This window comes from Hemicordylus capensis, chromosome 4 (genome assembly GCF_027244095.1).
Source record: "Hemicordylus capensis ecotype Gifberg chromosome 4, rHemCap1.1.pri, whole genome shotgun sequence".
In the NCBI taxonomy this organism is placed as follows: domain Eukaryota; kingdom Metazoa; phylum Chordata; class Lepidosauria; order Squamata; family Cordylidae; genus Hemicordylus; species Hemicordylus capensis.
In genome coordinates, this window is record NC_069660.1 from 4,463,855 (window position 1) to 4,477,660 (window position 13,806).

General features: G+C 48.2%; 1 protein-coding gene across 1 annotated transcript in view; it reads right to left on the bottom strand.

Moving 5' to 3' along the window:
* Window positions 1–13,806, bottom strand: part of HCK (HCK proto-oncogene, Src family tyrosine kinase) — a 47,292-nt gene that overhangs the window by 15,595 nt on the left and 17,891 nt on the right. The window contains exons 2-6 of the mRNA XM_053249663.1: window positions 7,718–7,835; window positions 5,873–5,915; window positions 3,809–3,908; window positions 1,899–1,997; window positions 990–1,093 (exon numbers count right to left, since the gene is read on the bottom strand). Of these exons, the coding sequence (XP_053105638.1) occupies window positions 990–1,093; window positions 1,899–1,997; window positions 3,809–3,908; window positions 5,873–5,915; window positions 7,718–7,834 (463 nt within the window). The 5' untranslated portion in view covers window position 7,835. The remainder of the gene's footprint in view (window positions 1–989; window positions 1,094–1,898; window positions 1,998–3,808; window positions 3,909–5,872; window positions 5,916–7,717; window positions 7,836–13,806) is intronic.

Below are 13,806 nucleotides of genomic sequence, written 5' to 3' on the forward strand. Positions count from 1 at the left end.
TGCCTGATGAACTGAGGGTATCTTTTTAATTCAGTTAAAACATTTTTAGAATTATGTAATCAATTAACCAACTAAACCTTGGCGCCTTCTTGAAATAGCCCATGTTTTTGCAGGACTCCAAAACCCGCAGTACCTGTGTGACTCGAGAATATGGGCCAGTGTTCTTCCTTGCAGCCACTGGCAGCTCTGGCCCAAGCCAGAAATGCCACACGGCTGCCCTCCACTCCTAGTGAGCAGAGAAGTGACCCGGGGGTGGGGGTGGGCTTTCTTTAAGCAAAATGGAGGCTTGTCAAACCCCCAGTGCCATCTTGAAGGAGCAGCGCACGGAGGGCTGAGGAGTGGTGTCCCCAGCCCTAGAACTCGATGGCTCAGCAGCACTGACAAAAGCCCAGCACTGCACAGACGTCAGTGCAGTGGGAAGTGCCTCTTGCAGGGTCGTCTGTTTGTTTTGCCAACGTGGCTTGAAAAATAGTGAAGGGGAAGAGTGCTGGTCTGGTGGGAGCAAGAGTGAACAGTCCCGGCTGCTAAGCAGGGTCTGCCCTGATTTGCATTTGAATGGGAGACTACGTGTGTGAGCACTTAGGGGATGGGGCCCCTCTGGGAAGAGCACCTGCCTGCATGCATGGAGAAAGGTTCTAGGTTCCCTCCCTGGCAGCATCTCCAAGAGAGGGCTGAGAGAGACTCCTGCCTTCAACCTTGGAGAAGCCGCTGCCAGTCTGTGAAGACAATATTGAGCTAGATGGACCAATGGTCTGACTTGGTATAAGACCACTTCCTATGTTCCTATCACTTACAGGCAGAAAAAATGAATGCATGCAACCATGGTTAAGACAGCGCTAAGTCTCTGAAAACGAGAGACTTATTTCCTCTGGTGCTGCTACAACTGTTTCTAGGGAGAAGAGTCCATCTGGCGAACACACACACACACACACACACACACACACACACACACACACACACACACCTTGCTGCCTCCAAGGAGTCGTTACCTTGAGTGGTCTCACTGTCGCGTATCATGAAGGAGCCTAGGAAATTCCCAGGAGCCAGCAGCTGCCGCTCTGCATCCTTCCGGCTGACACCTTTGAAAAACCACCTAGCAGGGCAACATTCACAGGACAGCCAGGTGAGCAAGTTCTTTTTCTGACCTTCTAGCCATCACACCACACTTCCCAGAGCCTGTCAGGAACAACTTCACCGGAACATGAATCCCATGACTGGATTTTATGGTTTCCAGGCCAGAAAAGGACTAGTTGCAAAAATAATCTAGCTTCTTCAATAGGCACTGATGGGTTAAATATTCTCGCTTAAATTATCATCGATGGCTGGTGGCCATCTGCTTCAATGCTATTTTAAACCAGCCAGACATGTAAGACTACCAGCGGCTTTTACGCACAGCAAGTTTTGCCGTGTGTTACGGGAGTTCGCTTTACTGTGAGCTCGAAGTTGTCCCCAAAACCTGACACAAATGGAGGGTTTTTTCTTACCCTGGATATAAATCGGGTTACACTCTAATACACAGTGAAAAACTCAAATTGTGTGTTTCAAACTGCAGAGACTTTGGGGTAAATCTAGCCAATATGTGAACACACACACCCCGCCGCCATTCCAGAGGAGATGCAAGTTAAAGGGCTCTCAAAGCCATCTGTGAAAAACTTCCTGGAGGATTCCTGGGTCAGCAGGGAATTCCCAGACTCACATAGGACAAGGACTTGCAAGGGGGAGGGACCATTCATTCCACATTTGGTAGAAGGACATGTGTGCGGCTTTCTCAGAAAATCAGGGGAAAGGCTCCAGCCAGCCACAACAGCCCAAGGACCAGGACAAATAGCCAGGTGTCTAAGTCAGAAACATTGCACAGACAAGATCCGCCCCATTCTACAGCTAAGGGACAGACTCACTCTTCTGTCTCCAGCGAGTTCACCCTGGCAACATAATTGCTAGGGATGTAGCCTTCTTTTCCCGTCGATAGCGCCTTTGCTCTCCACCACTCGCCTGACCTGCAGAGAGGAGGGACAGAGCATTTCAATCTCTCATTGCAGAGAGGCAGCAAATATACCATCCTCAAAATGAGTCAAAGCACAGGTAGGCCTGAGAGAGACCTTCATCACAGCCGCTGCTCCCCAGCCGTGCAATCCCCCCGCCCCTTGCTCTTTAGCCTCACCTAAACCCGGCATCTTCTAGATACAATATAAGGCTGTGGGCTTGGACTGCCAAGCCTTTATTTAATCAGTACACACTCAAATGTGTATTTCTAGAGATGTTACATATATTCCACCCCACATTTGCATGCATAATGTTGTTGATTCACCCAAAATCCTGTTGATAAGATGGGCTACAAATTAACACTGCAACTCCCATGATATCTGTTCATAGCGTGCATTGGCAAGTGACAGAAGAACAGTGCTTACCAACATGGGCTGAAAGCTGAACCTGGACAGCTTGCCACAGGTTGAGAGCTGCTATGCACAGCCTTTTCCAGTGACCAAAATAAGTCAGGACATGTTGCCTGGATGGAACCCCAGGGCACACGTATGGCACTATGGCACAGATTGAACAGTTTTCCATTTCCTTGTGGAATCGCAGAAATCATAAGTTTTGCAAGAATAGGCTAGGAATCTCACAACAAGGCTGGTTCAGCGGATACATCCACTGGCATATGTGACAAGGAAAGGAATGCTGTCAGAACATCCTCTGGATGTCTCAATGCCCTCCCGGTGTGTCCATGTATTGCATGGGGAGGCTGTTCATCAGAACGGCCCTTATACATGTGCTCTAAGTACTTCTTTAAAAAATCACTTGGAGCATGTATATAGGGGCCGTTCAGATGAACAGCCCCACCCTGAAAAGGATGCACTAGAAGGGTGTCAGGCTGTCCATGCAGGACGTCCCAACAGGTGTGCTCTCAGCATGTCGGCCTCCTTATTGTGTGCGCCAGCAGCTGTATCGTCTGAACTGGCCCCCAGAATTCTCAGCTTGCTCACCAAACTACAAATCCCAGGGTTCTCAGCAGAAAGCCACTAGAGGGTGGTATAAAAGCAATGTATTTTTTGTGCTGCAGTTGTGCCTTTTGAATGACTCTCTCTGCACTCATATGCACATGCGTGCGTACACACACACACACGTACACACACACACCCCATTACTGCAACAGAGACAGTCAACTCAAGAGGGTCTTTTTGGTTCCTCATCAAGAGATCATCTCGCAGATCTCTCTGCCCTTCTTTTTGAGGCACCTGGGAAGGACAATTACTCTTGGACTTCCTAAAGCATCAAACTAGAAGCGGGCCACTATAGCACTTACATTTATATACCGCTCTATAGCCAGAGCTCTCTAAGCGGTTTACAATGATTTAGCATATTGCCCCCAACATTCTGGGTACTCATTTTACCGACCTCGGAAGGATGGAAGGCTGAGTCAACCTTGAGCCCCTGGTCAGAATCAAACTTGTAACCTTCTGGTTACAGGGCAGCAGTTTTACCACTGTGCCACCAGGGGCTCTTATGCCTCTGCCATGTTGGCCCAGTCTGGAGAGGACATGGCAAAGGGGCCCAACCAGCTTCAGGGGAAACGGGCTGAGAAGGACCGTCATCAGGACAGTCTCCAGCAGCACCAGCTACTCTGCTGTTTAAGGCAAGGGTTCCCAAGCTTGGTCCCTAGATGTGCCTGGATCACCACTCCTCCCATCATGCCCAGTCACAGGGGCCAAAGATCACTCTGGCTGGGGATGAGCCCAACCACATTTGGGGATTGAAGCTTGGGAAGCCCTGGTTTAAGAAACAGAAGCACCGGAGACAGCCTAGCACTTACTCTTCGAGGATTTGGAGATGTTCTCCCTTCTGAAAGCTCAGGTCTTCCTTGTGCATGGCCTCATAATCATAAAGGGCCAGGACGACGGGCTCATCTGGACCTGTGGGAACAGGCAAAGGCTGGCATTCACTCCCTCGCGGCACGGAGGCTGGGCTCAGGGGTAACACTAGCTTCCTTGAGCAAAGAAACATCAGCACGCCTGAGAGAGACTGCCAAGGGTGGTTCCAGGGTGGGGGTATGGGTGGGCAAGGCCCCCCCCCGCCATTCCGAAAAGCAGCTTGCCACTCCCCCACCCCCCACTTCTGTTTCAGAAATCTAACATGTGGGACACAGCCTGCCCATCCATAAAGGCACTTTCTCTCATCTGTCCCTCCCACCCCCAATTTTCTTTTGGTGCTGCTATTGGGGGCTATGATGTCTCAGGACAGCTTGATTCAGGGAAAGGTGTCTGCAGGGAGAGGAGTCGAGACATTTGCTTAATCTGCATATTTAATTCAGATTGCAGCATCTACTTCGGTATTTATTTATTTATTTAATCTGTAGCACTGGGTAAAGATAACTTTAACAGTCTACTGTTAAAGTTATCTGGCCAGACTTCCCAATCTGGCCAGTTAGGACTGAACAATGCAATGTTTTCTCAGAAATAAATCCCACTGAGTTCAATGGAACTTACTCCTGAGTAACAGTGCATGGAATTGCAGCCTCTGTAACTTAGTTCTCTTGGGGTCAACTTCCATTCTCTCTCTCTTTCTCTCTATTTTATTTTATCCTGCTCAGGTTCCAATCCAGATTGATTTGGTCCAAGCAAGGCATCGGCTGCTATCTCTGATGGGTCAACACTTACAACAGCAAGAGGAAAGGAAAGAAAGCTGTCTGGAGCTACAGCTGTGAAGACTGAGCAAAAAGGGGTTGCAACAAGTAACCCCTCTGCCAAATGCAGCCCGCTAGACTGAGGGAGGCTGCCTGGATCCTTATCAATCCTTCGGTAAAGGGAACACGGAGGAAATCACAGCGGGCATAATGCAGGGCTGGGAAAACATGGCCCTCCAGATGTTGAACTACAACTCCCATCATCCCCAGGCACAGCAAATCGGGTCTGTGGGTGATGGGAGTTGTAGTTCAACAACATCTGGAGGGCCAAGTTTGCAAAGCCCTGTGATAATGGGACTCACTGGCAGGCCACTGGGAGGATCTGGGGGGATGTGTCCCCCCATCAACACAATATACCCAAACAAGTTAAGCATCTCATTCTCATCCCCCATGTTTTTCCAGTCAAAATCTTGAAACAGGTTTGTCTTTTAAGACATCCACGCTCTTGCTGTAGCATGCATTTGCATGTAATGTAGAGTTAGGTCCTTTGTCTACTATTCCCCTTCCTCATTACATGACCAAAGCCCACGTGATGCAGGAATGCTTAGATCTCGATCTCCCTTGATCTCTGTCTTTTTAAGGAACAGTAGAGTGTGGGGAAGATCCGATTTTATTTTATTTTTTAAATCAGAACAGCAGCATTGCAGAAGGTGTGTGTTTGAATCTAAACCTTCCCCCACAAAGCTGTGATTGGCTTTACTGGGGGGGGATACAACTAGCTGCATCATGCCAGTCTCCCTGCCGCCCGCAGGGCTAATAGCATCTTCAGAGCCAGAGGAGGTAGAATTAAATAGCAAAAACAGCTCAGAGAAACTGCCTAGGAGTCTCCAATCCATTCAAAACCAGAGCGCCTACAGATGCTTTAAAGGAAAACCAAAAAATGCAGGGAGTTCCAATTGTAGATTTCCTACAACAAGGGGTTTGGCTCTCAAAACAGCCCTCTGGCAAACATGGTTGCTAATGGAGGAGAAATCATGCCTTTGCCCAAGGGTCCTGAACCTCGGGTCCCCAGACGTTGTTAGACTACAACTCCCATCACCCCCAGCCACAACAACCTTTGTCTGGAGATGATGGGAGATGCAGTTCAACAACAACTTTGTGGAACAACCTTTGAGAGCCCGTGAGTTTCCGCCTGAGACAGAGCACTCAGGCCTGGGTCAGGAAGGGCCTTGCTCAGAAGCAGACCATACTCACCATCATTTCCTGGGTATGGCACCTTGCTGGGTGTTTTGGTAACCTGAAACAGATGCAACAGAAAGGCATGGCTCCTTGAATAGGTCAGCATTTTGAATTTGCCCGTTACTTCATAGTCCCCACTATCTTTGCTCTCCTAACATGACAGAGACGGAGATGCAGGATAATTTAGCCATGTATGTATTTTAGATATTCATATGCCACTTTCAAATGACATATTCCAAAGTGGTTTACAATTAAAAACATGATTCACAACCAGCAGCGAGATACGGAAAAGGTGTGGGAGAATAATTCTAGAAGGTTGTGCACGCTCCACAGCTCCAGAAGAATGGTCTGCTCATGGTGTGGAAGGGGAAGCCGTTAGCACCGGGCAGCTGAACCTTGCCTCGCCCGAGAGCAGGGCCATGAGAAGAGGGTGCCCGGGCAGAGGCCGTCTACACAGACAGCAAATGGGTTCAGAGTTGTGGAGCAGAAGCTCCATGTCCATCACTATTTTCACAATGCCTGTTCCTGGTGGTGGTGGTTTTTAATAGCAGTACATCTCACTCATAGGTAGAGAGAGCACCCAGTAAATCTCCCCAATAACCCTTCTATAGCTAGTGCAGATCAAGGGGGATAGCAAGGATGGAGTGGGTGCTGGGAGAAGGGGCTCAGGTGGGCCCCTCGGACCCCCTAGATTTCCCCCTCTCCCCATATCTGTGCTTCAGAAGAAGTATAGGGACATGGTGGACCAAAACATTCTCAGCATGCCCTTCCTCTCACTCCTGTGCAAACAGTATCACACACTCCTCACACACACACTCACATTCACACACACTCACATTCACACACCTGGCTCAGAAACATTTTTTTAACATATATAGACAGCTGACACTGGCATACTCCACAGTACGCCACTGCAGATGCCCTCAGAAGCACCATAGTGAATTTGCATGTCATAGGAACATAGGAAGCTGCTGCCATATACTGAGTGGCAGCAGCATCTCCAAGGTTGCAGGCAGGAGTCTTTCTCAGCCCTGGCTTGGATATGCTGCCAGGGAGGGAACTTGGAACCTTTTTCTGCTCTTCCCAGAGCGGCTCCATCCCCCGAGGGAAATCTCTTGCAGGGCACACACTTCTAGTCTCCCTTTCATATGCAACCAGGGTGGACTCTGCTTAGCTAAGGGGACAAGTCATGCTTGCTGCCACAAGACCAGTTCTTCTAGGGCTCCCTCCCAGTGTTGAGAATAAGTTCTAGGACTGAGCACTGGTTCATCTTGAACCCTGGCCCAAGGGCAAGAAGGAACACAAGAAGCCCAGAAGTCTCAGATGTTGTTGGACTACAATTCCAGCCACAATGGCCTTTGGCTAGGGATAGGAACCTAGGATGCTGCCACATACCAAGGCAGACCACTGGTACAGCTAACTCAGTACTGTCTGCACAGACTGGCAGCGGCTTCTCCAAGGTTACAGGCTGGAGTCTCTCCCAGCCCTATCTTGGGGGTGCCAGAGAGGGAACTTGGAACCATGCTCTCCCCAGAGTGGCTCCATCCCCGAAGGGAAATATCTTACAGTGCTCATACATGTAGTCTCCCATTCAAATGCAAACCAGGGCAAACCCTGCTTAGCAAAGGGGAAAATTCATGCTTCCTACCACAAGAGCAGCTCTCCTCCCAAGTTGTAGTCTAATAACATCTGGGAACCCCCAAGTTTGGGGACCCCTGTCCTTGACTCTCTGAAGTGGGCTAAGCCATCAGGGAATTGGGTAACGCCTCCTCTGCCTCCTGGCCCCTTTGAGTGCAGTGGAGCACCACTTCCGACTCTCCCGTTGACCCTGGCAGGAGCTCTCTTGGCCTTTGGACTCACTCTGTTGTTCTTGAACGTGGGGTCTTTCACGTAATGTCCCTGTTGGAGGCTGGAGTTTGAATTGGCTCTGGAGACCTTTCCATGAAGGCTGAGTTCCTTAGATTTTATACAGCCCATCCTGCAAGGAGAGAAAGAAAAGGCGTAATTAAAGCCAGGTTATGGGAAAAGGAACCTGCTCTGGCTGTGCTCATCCAGTCCCTGCACATGGCTGGATCAGGGCCCACTTCATTCAGTGTTCTGTCTGGGAAAAGCAGAACCTTCAAGAGCTCAACCCATAAGTTCTGCTTCCCCATTTCCCCTACTGTCTCTGGCTGGAGGCATTAGAAGCTCCTGGAGTTAAAAATGGAAAAGGAAATACTCCTTAAAAGCACAAGGACCATTTCTCATTGATACAGATCCCATAGAGCTGCAAACCACGGCATCATACAGCATTTTGAATTTGCAAAAGTGGTTTGCAGCTCTATGGGAGTTGCACTCTCGCCAGCCCTACTGAGAAGTAATTCACCACTTTTTGCATTAAACAAATGGGGAGAGAGGAAGACTGACTTGCCTCACAACCAATGGGGGCAGCGGGGGCAGTCGAGGCATTGCAGAGCTGAGGTCTGAATTCAGGCCTCGGAGATAAAAGGTCACCTCCCACCCCACACAGGCTCCAAGTGTCCAGACTGCCTCTCTCTAAGCAGGAGCTGCTTTGGTGCTGGCATGATAGCTTCAGGTTAAGCCTACTATACTTTCTAAAGCCGATCCCAGTTCATTTTGTAGTTTTGAGATGTTGTGGCACCAACGCTGTGAACGGCCTCTGCAGTGAGGCCTCTCTGGCCCCGCCTTTGCTGCCTGTGCTCATTATAACATGTCCTTGAATTTCTTTGGGCTGTTTTTGATCGGGGCCGACTCCCTTGTTGTGCAGAATTTCATTTAATGATTGCTGCTACTGCCATATGTTTCCTTCTGCTATTTGTTTGACCATTTGAAGACATATACCCCACTTTATAGCCCCAAGGGACTTTCAAAAGATCCTAACTAAGAGAAGGACCCAGAACAACAAATCCTACTAAAGCAGGGGTTCAGACAATACTTTTCTGATGGAAGGGCTGTTAGCCTGAATGGCCACTCTACATAGTGGCATGCAGAGCAGCCATTGGGATGAAGAGCTTCCCCACTCGGTAAAGGGACGTGCCGGGAGGATTATCCATGAAAGATGTTGCAATGGACATGCTTTTGGTGGCCCCCCTTCAAATAGTTTGGCCCAGAAAAGGGTGTTTCTAGACAGAGAAATACTCTGAAAATGGAAGTTCTTACTGCTGAGTGTTCAGATGACATCCCACCATGCAATTTTGCAAGCCGATCCACTGCCAAATCACCTTAGGTGGTGCAGCGGAGAAATGCTTGACTAACAAGCAGAAGGTTGCCAGTTCAAATCCCCGCTGGTACTATCTCGGGCAACAGCAATATAGGAAGATGCTGAAAGGCCATCATGTCATACTGTGCAGGAGGTGGCAAGTATTCCACCAAAGAAAACCACAGGGTGCTGTGGGCGCCAGGAGTCAAAATCAACTTGACGGCACGCTTTACCTTTACCTATCCGCTGCCAATCTGTGCTGAGAATAGAGTAAGACTCAGTTTTCATCACGGATTGGCAGCAAATGGCCAGCAGAGGGTGCTGCGAAACTGCAGAATAGCCACCGACAGTGATCTTCACTATTTTTCAAGTGGGGGCCACTTTGGCAAATAATAATCTTAACTATGAGAGCCGTTTGACCTCTGCACAGTACTGTGCTTTCCTTAGTGCTAGGAGGGGGCTGGCACTAAAAGCAGCAGGGCTATCCTTACCCACACTCAGCGCACACCTTCCAAATGGGGCAGAGGTTCAAGAGGGCTCCCTTTCCCTTCAAGGAGCCCCCCACCCGGCACTGGGCAAGAATGGTCGTCTCCTCCGGGTGCCAGGGGACTGTGCAGAGTACTTGGCTTTGGCCGAAGCTTCACACAGGCCCAATAAACTCTTAGCCAGGGAGCCATCCTTCGGCTTGATGGGGAATCATGCCACGGGCTGGCTCCTGTGGGGGCCGGCGGGGGGGGGGGGGCTTTACCATTAAGAACACTGGCTGATGACCTTCTCTGAATGCTCAGTGGTGGAGCAGGAAGGGCTTCTTCTGTTTTCCAACAGAGTATTTCTCCATCTGAAAACTCCCCAAACTGGCCCCAAGAGCTATGGGCCAATAGGTAAAGTATACACTGACATTATAGTGAGGCTTTGTTGGCAGCAGGGGTGTGCAGCATCAGTCTGTGGGAACGAGATAAGTGGGTTGGTGCAGCAGACAGGGAGGCTGCCGGGGGATGCAGAGAGAGTATGCGGACCAGCTAACAGGAAGTGGCACAGTTCAGGCAGCCAAGAAAGGGAAGTTTGGGGAAGCACAGAGATAAGCAGGAATGGTCAATAAAAGAACCTATTCATTTTGGGAACACAGGAACGTAGGAAGCTGCCGTATTACTGAGTCAGACCATTGGTCTCTCTAGCTCAGTATTGTCTTCATAGACTGGCAGCGGCTTCTCCAGGGTTGCAGGTGGGAATCTCTCTCAGGCCTCTCTTGGAGATGCTACAAGGGAGGGAACTTGGAACCTTCTGCTTTTCCCAGAGCGGCTCCATCCCCCAGAGCGGCTCCATTCCCCCTCCATCAGGGGAATACCTTACAATGCTCACATGTGCTCTCCCATTCAAATGCAACCAGGGCAGACCCTGCTTAGCTAATGGGACAAATATTGCTTGCTTCCACAAGACTAGCTCTCCTTTGTTTCTAATTGACTCTTAACTATTAACAAACACCACCTGAAACGGGGTGTGTGGTTGCAGGAGAAGCATATTTTTGTTGACTCCTTCAGAATTTCTCTCCAGTTTTCTACCTATAATCTCACAGCTGCCAGTCATGTATCTCTTAGCCTAGCCTACCTCACAGGAACATAGGAAGCTGCCTTAAACTGAGTCAGACCATTGGTCTATCTAGCTCAGTACTGTCTACACAGACTGGCAGCGGCTTCTCCAAGTTTGCAGGCAGGAATCTCTCTCAGCCCTATCTAGGTGACACCACAGATTAATGGATGGCGGGGCAACCCGGTCATTTTGCATTCGGGTGTCCGCCAAGGATGCCCACTGAGCCCATTACTTTATGTTTTTGCCCTGGATCCAATCCTGATCAGGATTCAGAGAGAACCCCATCTGCAAGGACTCTCGGTCTCTATCCCTCCGCCCTGCGAGATCTTCCCGGGAGGGAGGAGGAGGAAGAGTGAGGGGATAGCCGAACTACCTGTCCACTCAGAACCGCATTCTGAGTTTAGGGTAAAATTTGTAGCTCATGCCGATGATGTTACATTACTGTTATCGAATGAAAATGAAATCCCTGTAATACTAAACCTCTTCTGGGAATATGGCAAGATCTCGGGCTCAGAATTAAATGCTGACAAAAGTGTATTTGTTAAAATGGACCCCGGACGCCAGCAACTCTCGTGCCTACCCATCTCTGAATGTAAAAGCGAAGGGGCCCCAGAGTCCAAACTGAAGTGGGTAGATACAGTAAACATTTTGGGGATTGAATATGGGATTAAGGAAAAAGCCTGGGGGGGAAATTGGACAGATTGGGAAGAAAAAGTAATGCTTAAAATCACCATGTGGAAAAAATGGAGCCTCGCCATGTACCAGAAAGCGGTTTACATCCGGACTTACCCCCGGTGCATAACCTGGCGGTAGTCTATCCTACCCCGCTCGATCTCCTTCGGAGAGTTGAAAGCCAGATCTTCCATCTAGTATGGCACACAGCATCCTTCCCTTTGGCCCGTGCGGTAGCATTTAAGGAGGTTGAGTGGGGAGGCCTAGTCCTACCTGCCCTGCAACCCTATTTTGTAACTGAATTCATGTCCTACAATTTTGGAAACTGGATTTTCGTGAATGTCCATGATATGTCCAACCTCCTGCAAAAAACCTGGGTCTCGCTTTTCGCTCTGCGTTGGTGCAAGTCAGCATGGGGCATAGCATGGTGGGGGAAAGGATCTTTCAACGGTAATATCACACAAGTATTAAAAAGAGAACACCTGGACTACTTGAGAGATTTGTTATTCACACTTAAAAAATGGAAGGTTGAACCGGATGTATTGAAAGGATCCTCCTCAGTTAAGCAGCTAAGGAAAACAATTTATGGAGAGGTTCTAGAAGTGGGTTTCTTAAAACCTGATTTAGAACGTAAACGCTACAAACACCGCACTTCACAGTACTTGTTGCAACCCGATCACCCTATCGCTCTCTTTAAGGAGAAAAAAGTCCCTTTCCATTTATGGGAAACAAGGTGGCGCTTATACCATCAAGTACTATGAATGCGGCTAAGCCATGGCTCCCAGAGGACCAGCAAGAGTGCTCTAAAATAACCTGCAAACAGAAAGCTAGTGAGCTAGGCAAAACATTCAGGGAAACCCACTCACATTTCTTAAAAGAGTGTGTGGTAGCCAAAAGAGTGTGGCAGGGAGTAAGCAAGTTGTTAGAGTGGCCTGATTTGGAAAAACAGACTTGGGAAGAACTAACCTCGGGTTTGAGCGATAGAACCTCCTTTCGAGGTCCCAGAAAGAAACCTTCAAGGAAACGGGATGGAACGGGTGCCCCTCATACTAGGGAATTGGAATGTTCCCCTCCTCGTAATCAGGTTAGTAAACCTGTATGTCATTTATGCAATGCTCGTGCATAGGAATAGGGAGGGAAGACACAACCAAGAGGTTCACGCAGATGAGACAGTAAATCTCTTCTGGAAAAGTTTGTATGGTTATGTGCAAAGAGACAAGTATATCTCTTCTAAACAGCAATGGGACAAATTGTGGAAATGGTCGTCGGACGTAAACCCCACCCCCCACCGATTACCTGATGTGCCTTGTAATCCCCCACCCCCGAGTTACAGTACTACCTGCATATACTTCATAACCTTGTGGGTTTCCAAATCCTTGTGTGTAAATCTCTATAGATATATCATGTACAAACAACCACTTTGTATATAATTGTGCTTTGGCAACGTACTGTATGCTTTGGTAGTTTGTTGGTTCAATAAAAAAATCTTGTCCTATTAAAAAAAATAATCTTGTCCTATCTTGGAGATGCCAGGGAGGGAACTTGGAGCCTAGATACTCTTCCCAGAGCGGCTCCATCCCCTGAGGGGATTCTCTTCCAGTGCTCACACTTCAAGTCTCCCATTCATATGCAACCAGGGTAGACCCTGCTTAGCTAAGGGGACAAGTCATGCTTGCTACCACAAGACCAGCTCTCCTCTCATAATTATTGTCTCACTTCTAATCCCTCCCCTCATGTGTAACTCTACATACACACAGGCAAATAATGCATTCATCATAAAATAAGTTGGATCTTAAAAAGAAGAATAGGCATCAGTTCTAACAATCTGCTGCCAGCTTACTTCTATAAAACAGTGCTTATACATGTAGTCGATATGCATGGACGGTAAGGATGTGCAAGGAACTGCAGGGTTGTTGTGAAGATAAACATAACCACGGACACTGCTCTGGGCTCCTTGGAGGAAGAGCAGGATATAAATGTAAAAATAATAATGATTCTTGAAAGAACCCAGTTAGACAGGCTGGTAAAATTTATTGTTATCCCACTTGTCATCAAGTGTGGCATAAAAATCCCCTAAACAATAGCCCTATTCACACATTATGTTCAGCACTGAGTAGAGTGTATACAGGCATAGAACTGTATACAGGTACTGTTAGCCATACGTTCTGTTGAACACCGGTACAGCATTGCATTTCCTGTCTGTGCCATTGAGGAGCCTGTACCCAGCCCGACTTGTAAAATCGTAGATACAATAATTCACACAAAAACATGTATGAGCATACAGACACCTGGACACTCATACAACATAATGTCTGAATACAGCTAATGAATTTAACATATTGAAAAAACAAAACAGTTTTAAAAGACAGTCATCAAACAGTCTGTGCTACAAAAAACAGCATAAGAACCAATTAGAGTTTACTCAAAACCACAATACTAGAAGCCCAGTTAGATTGTATACCCAAAAGGAGGAAAGGTACCACTAAGTCCA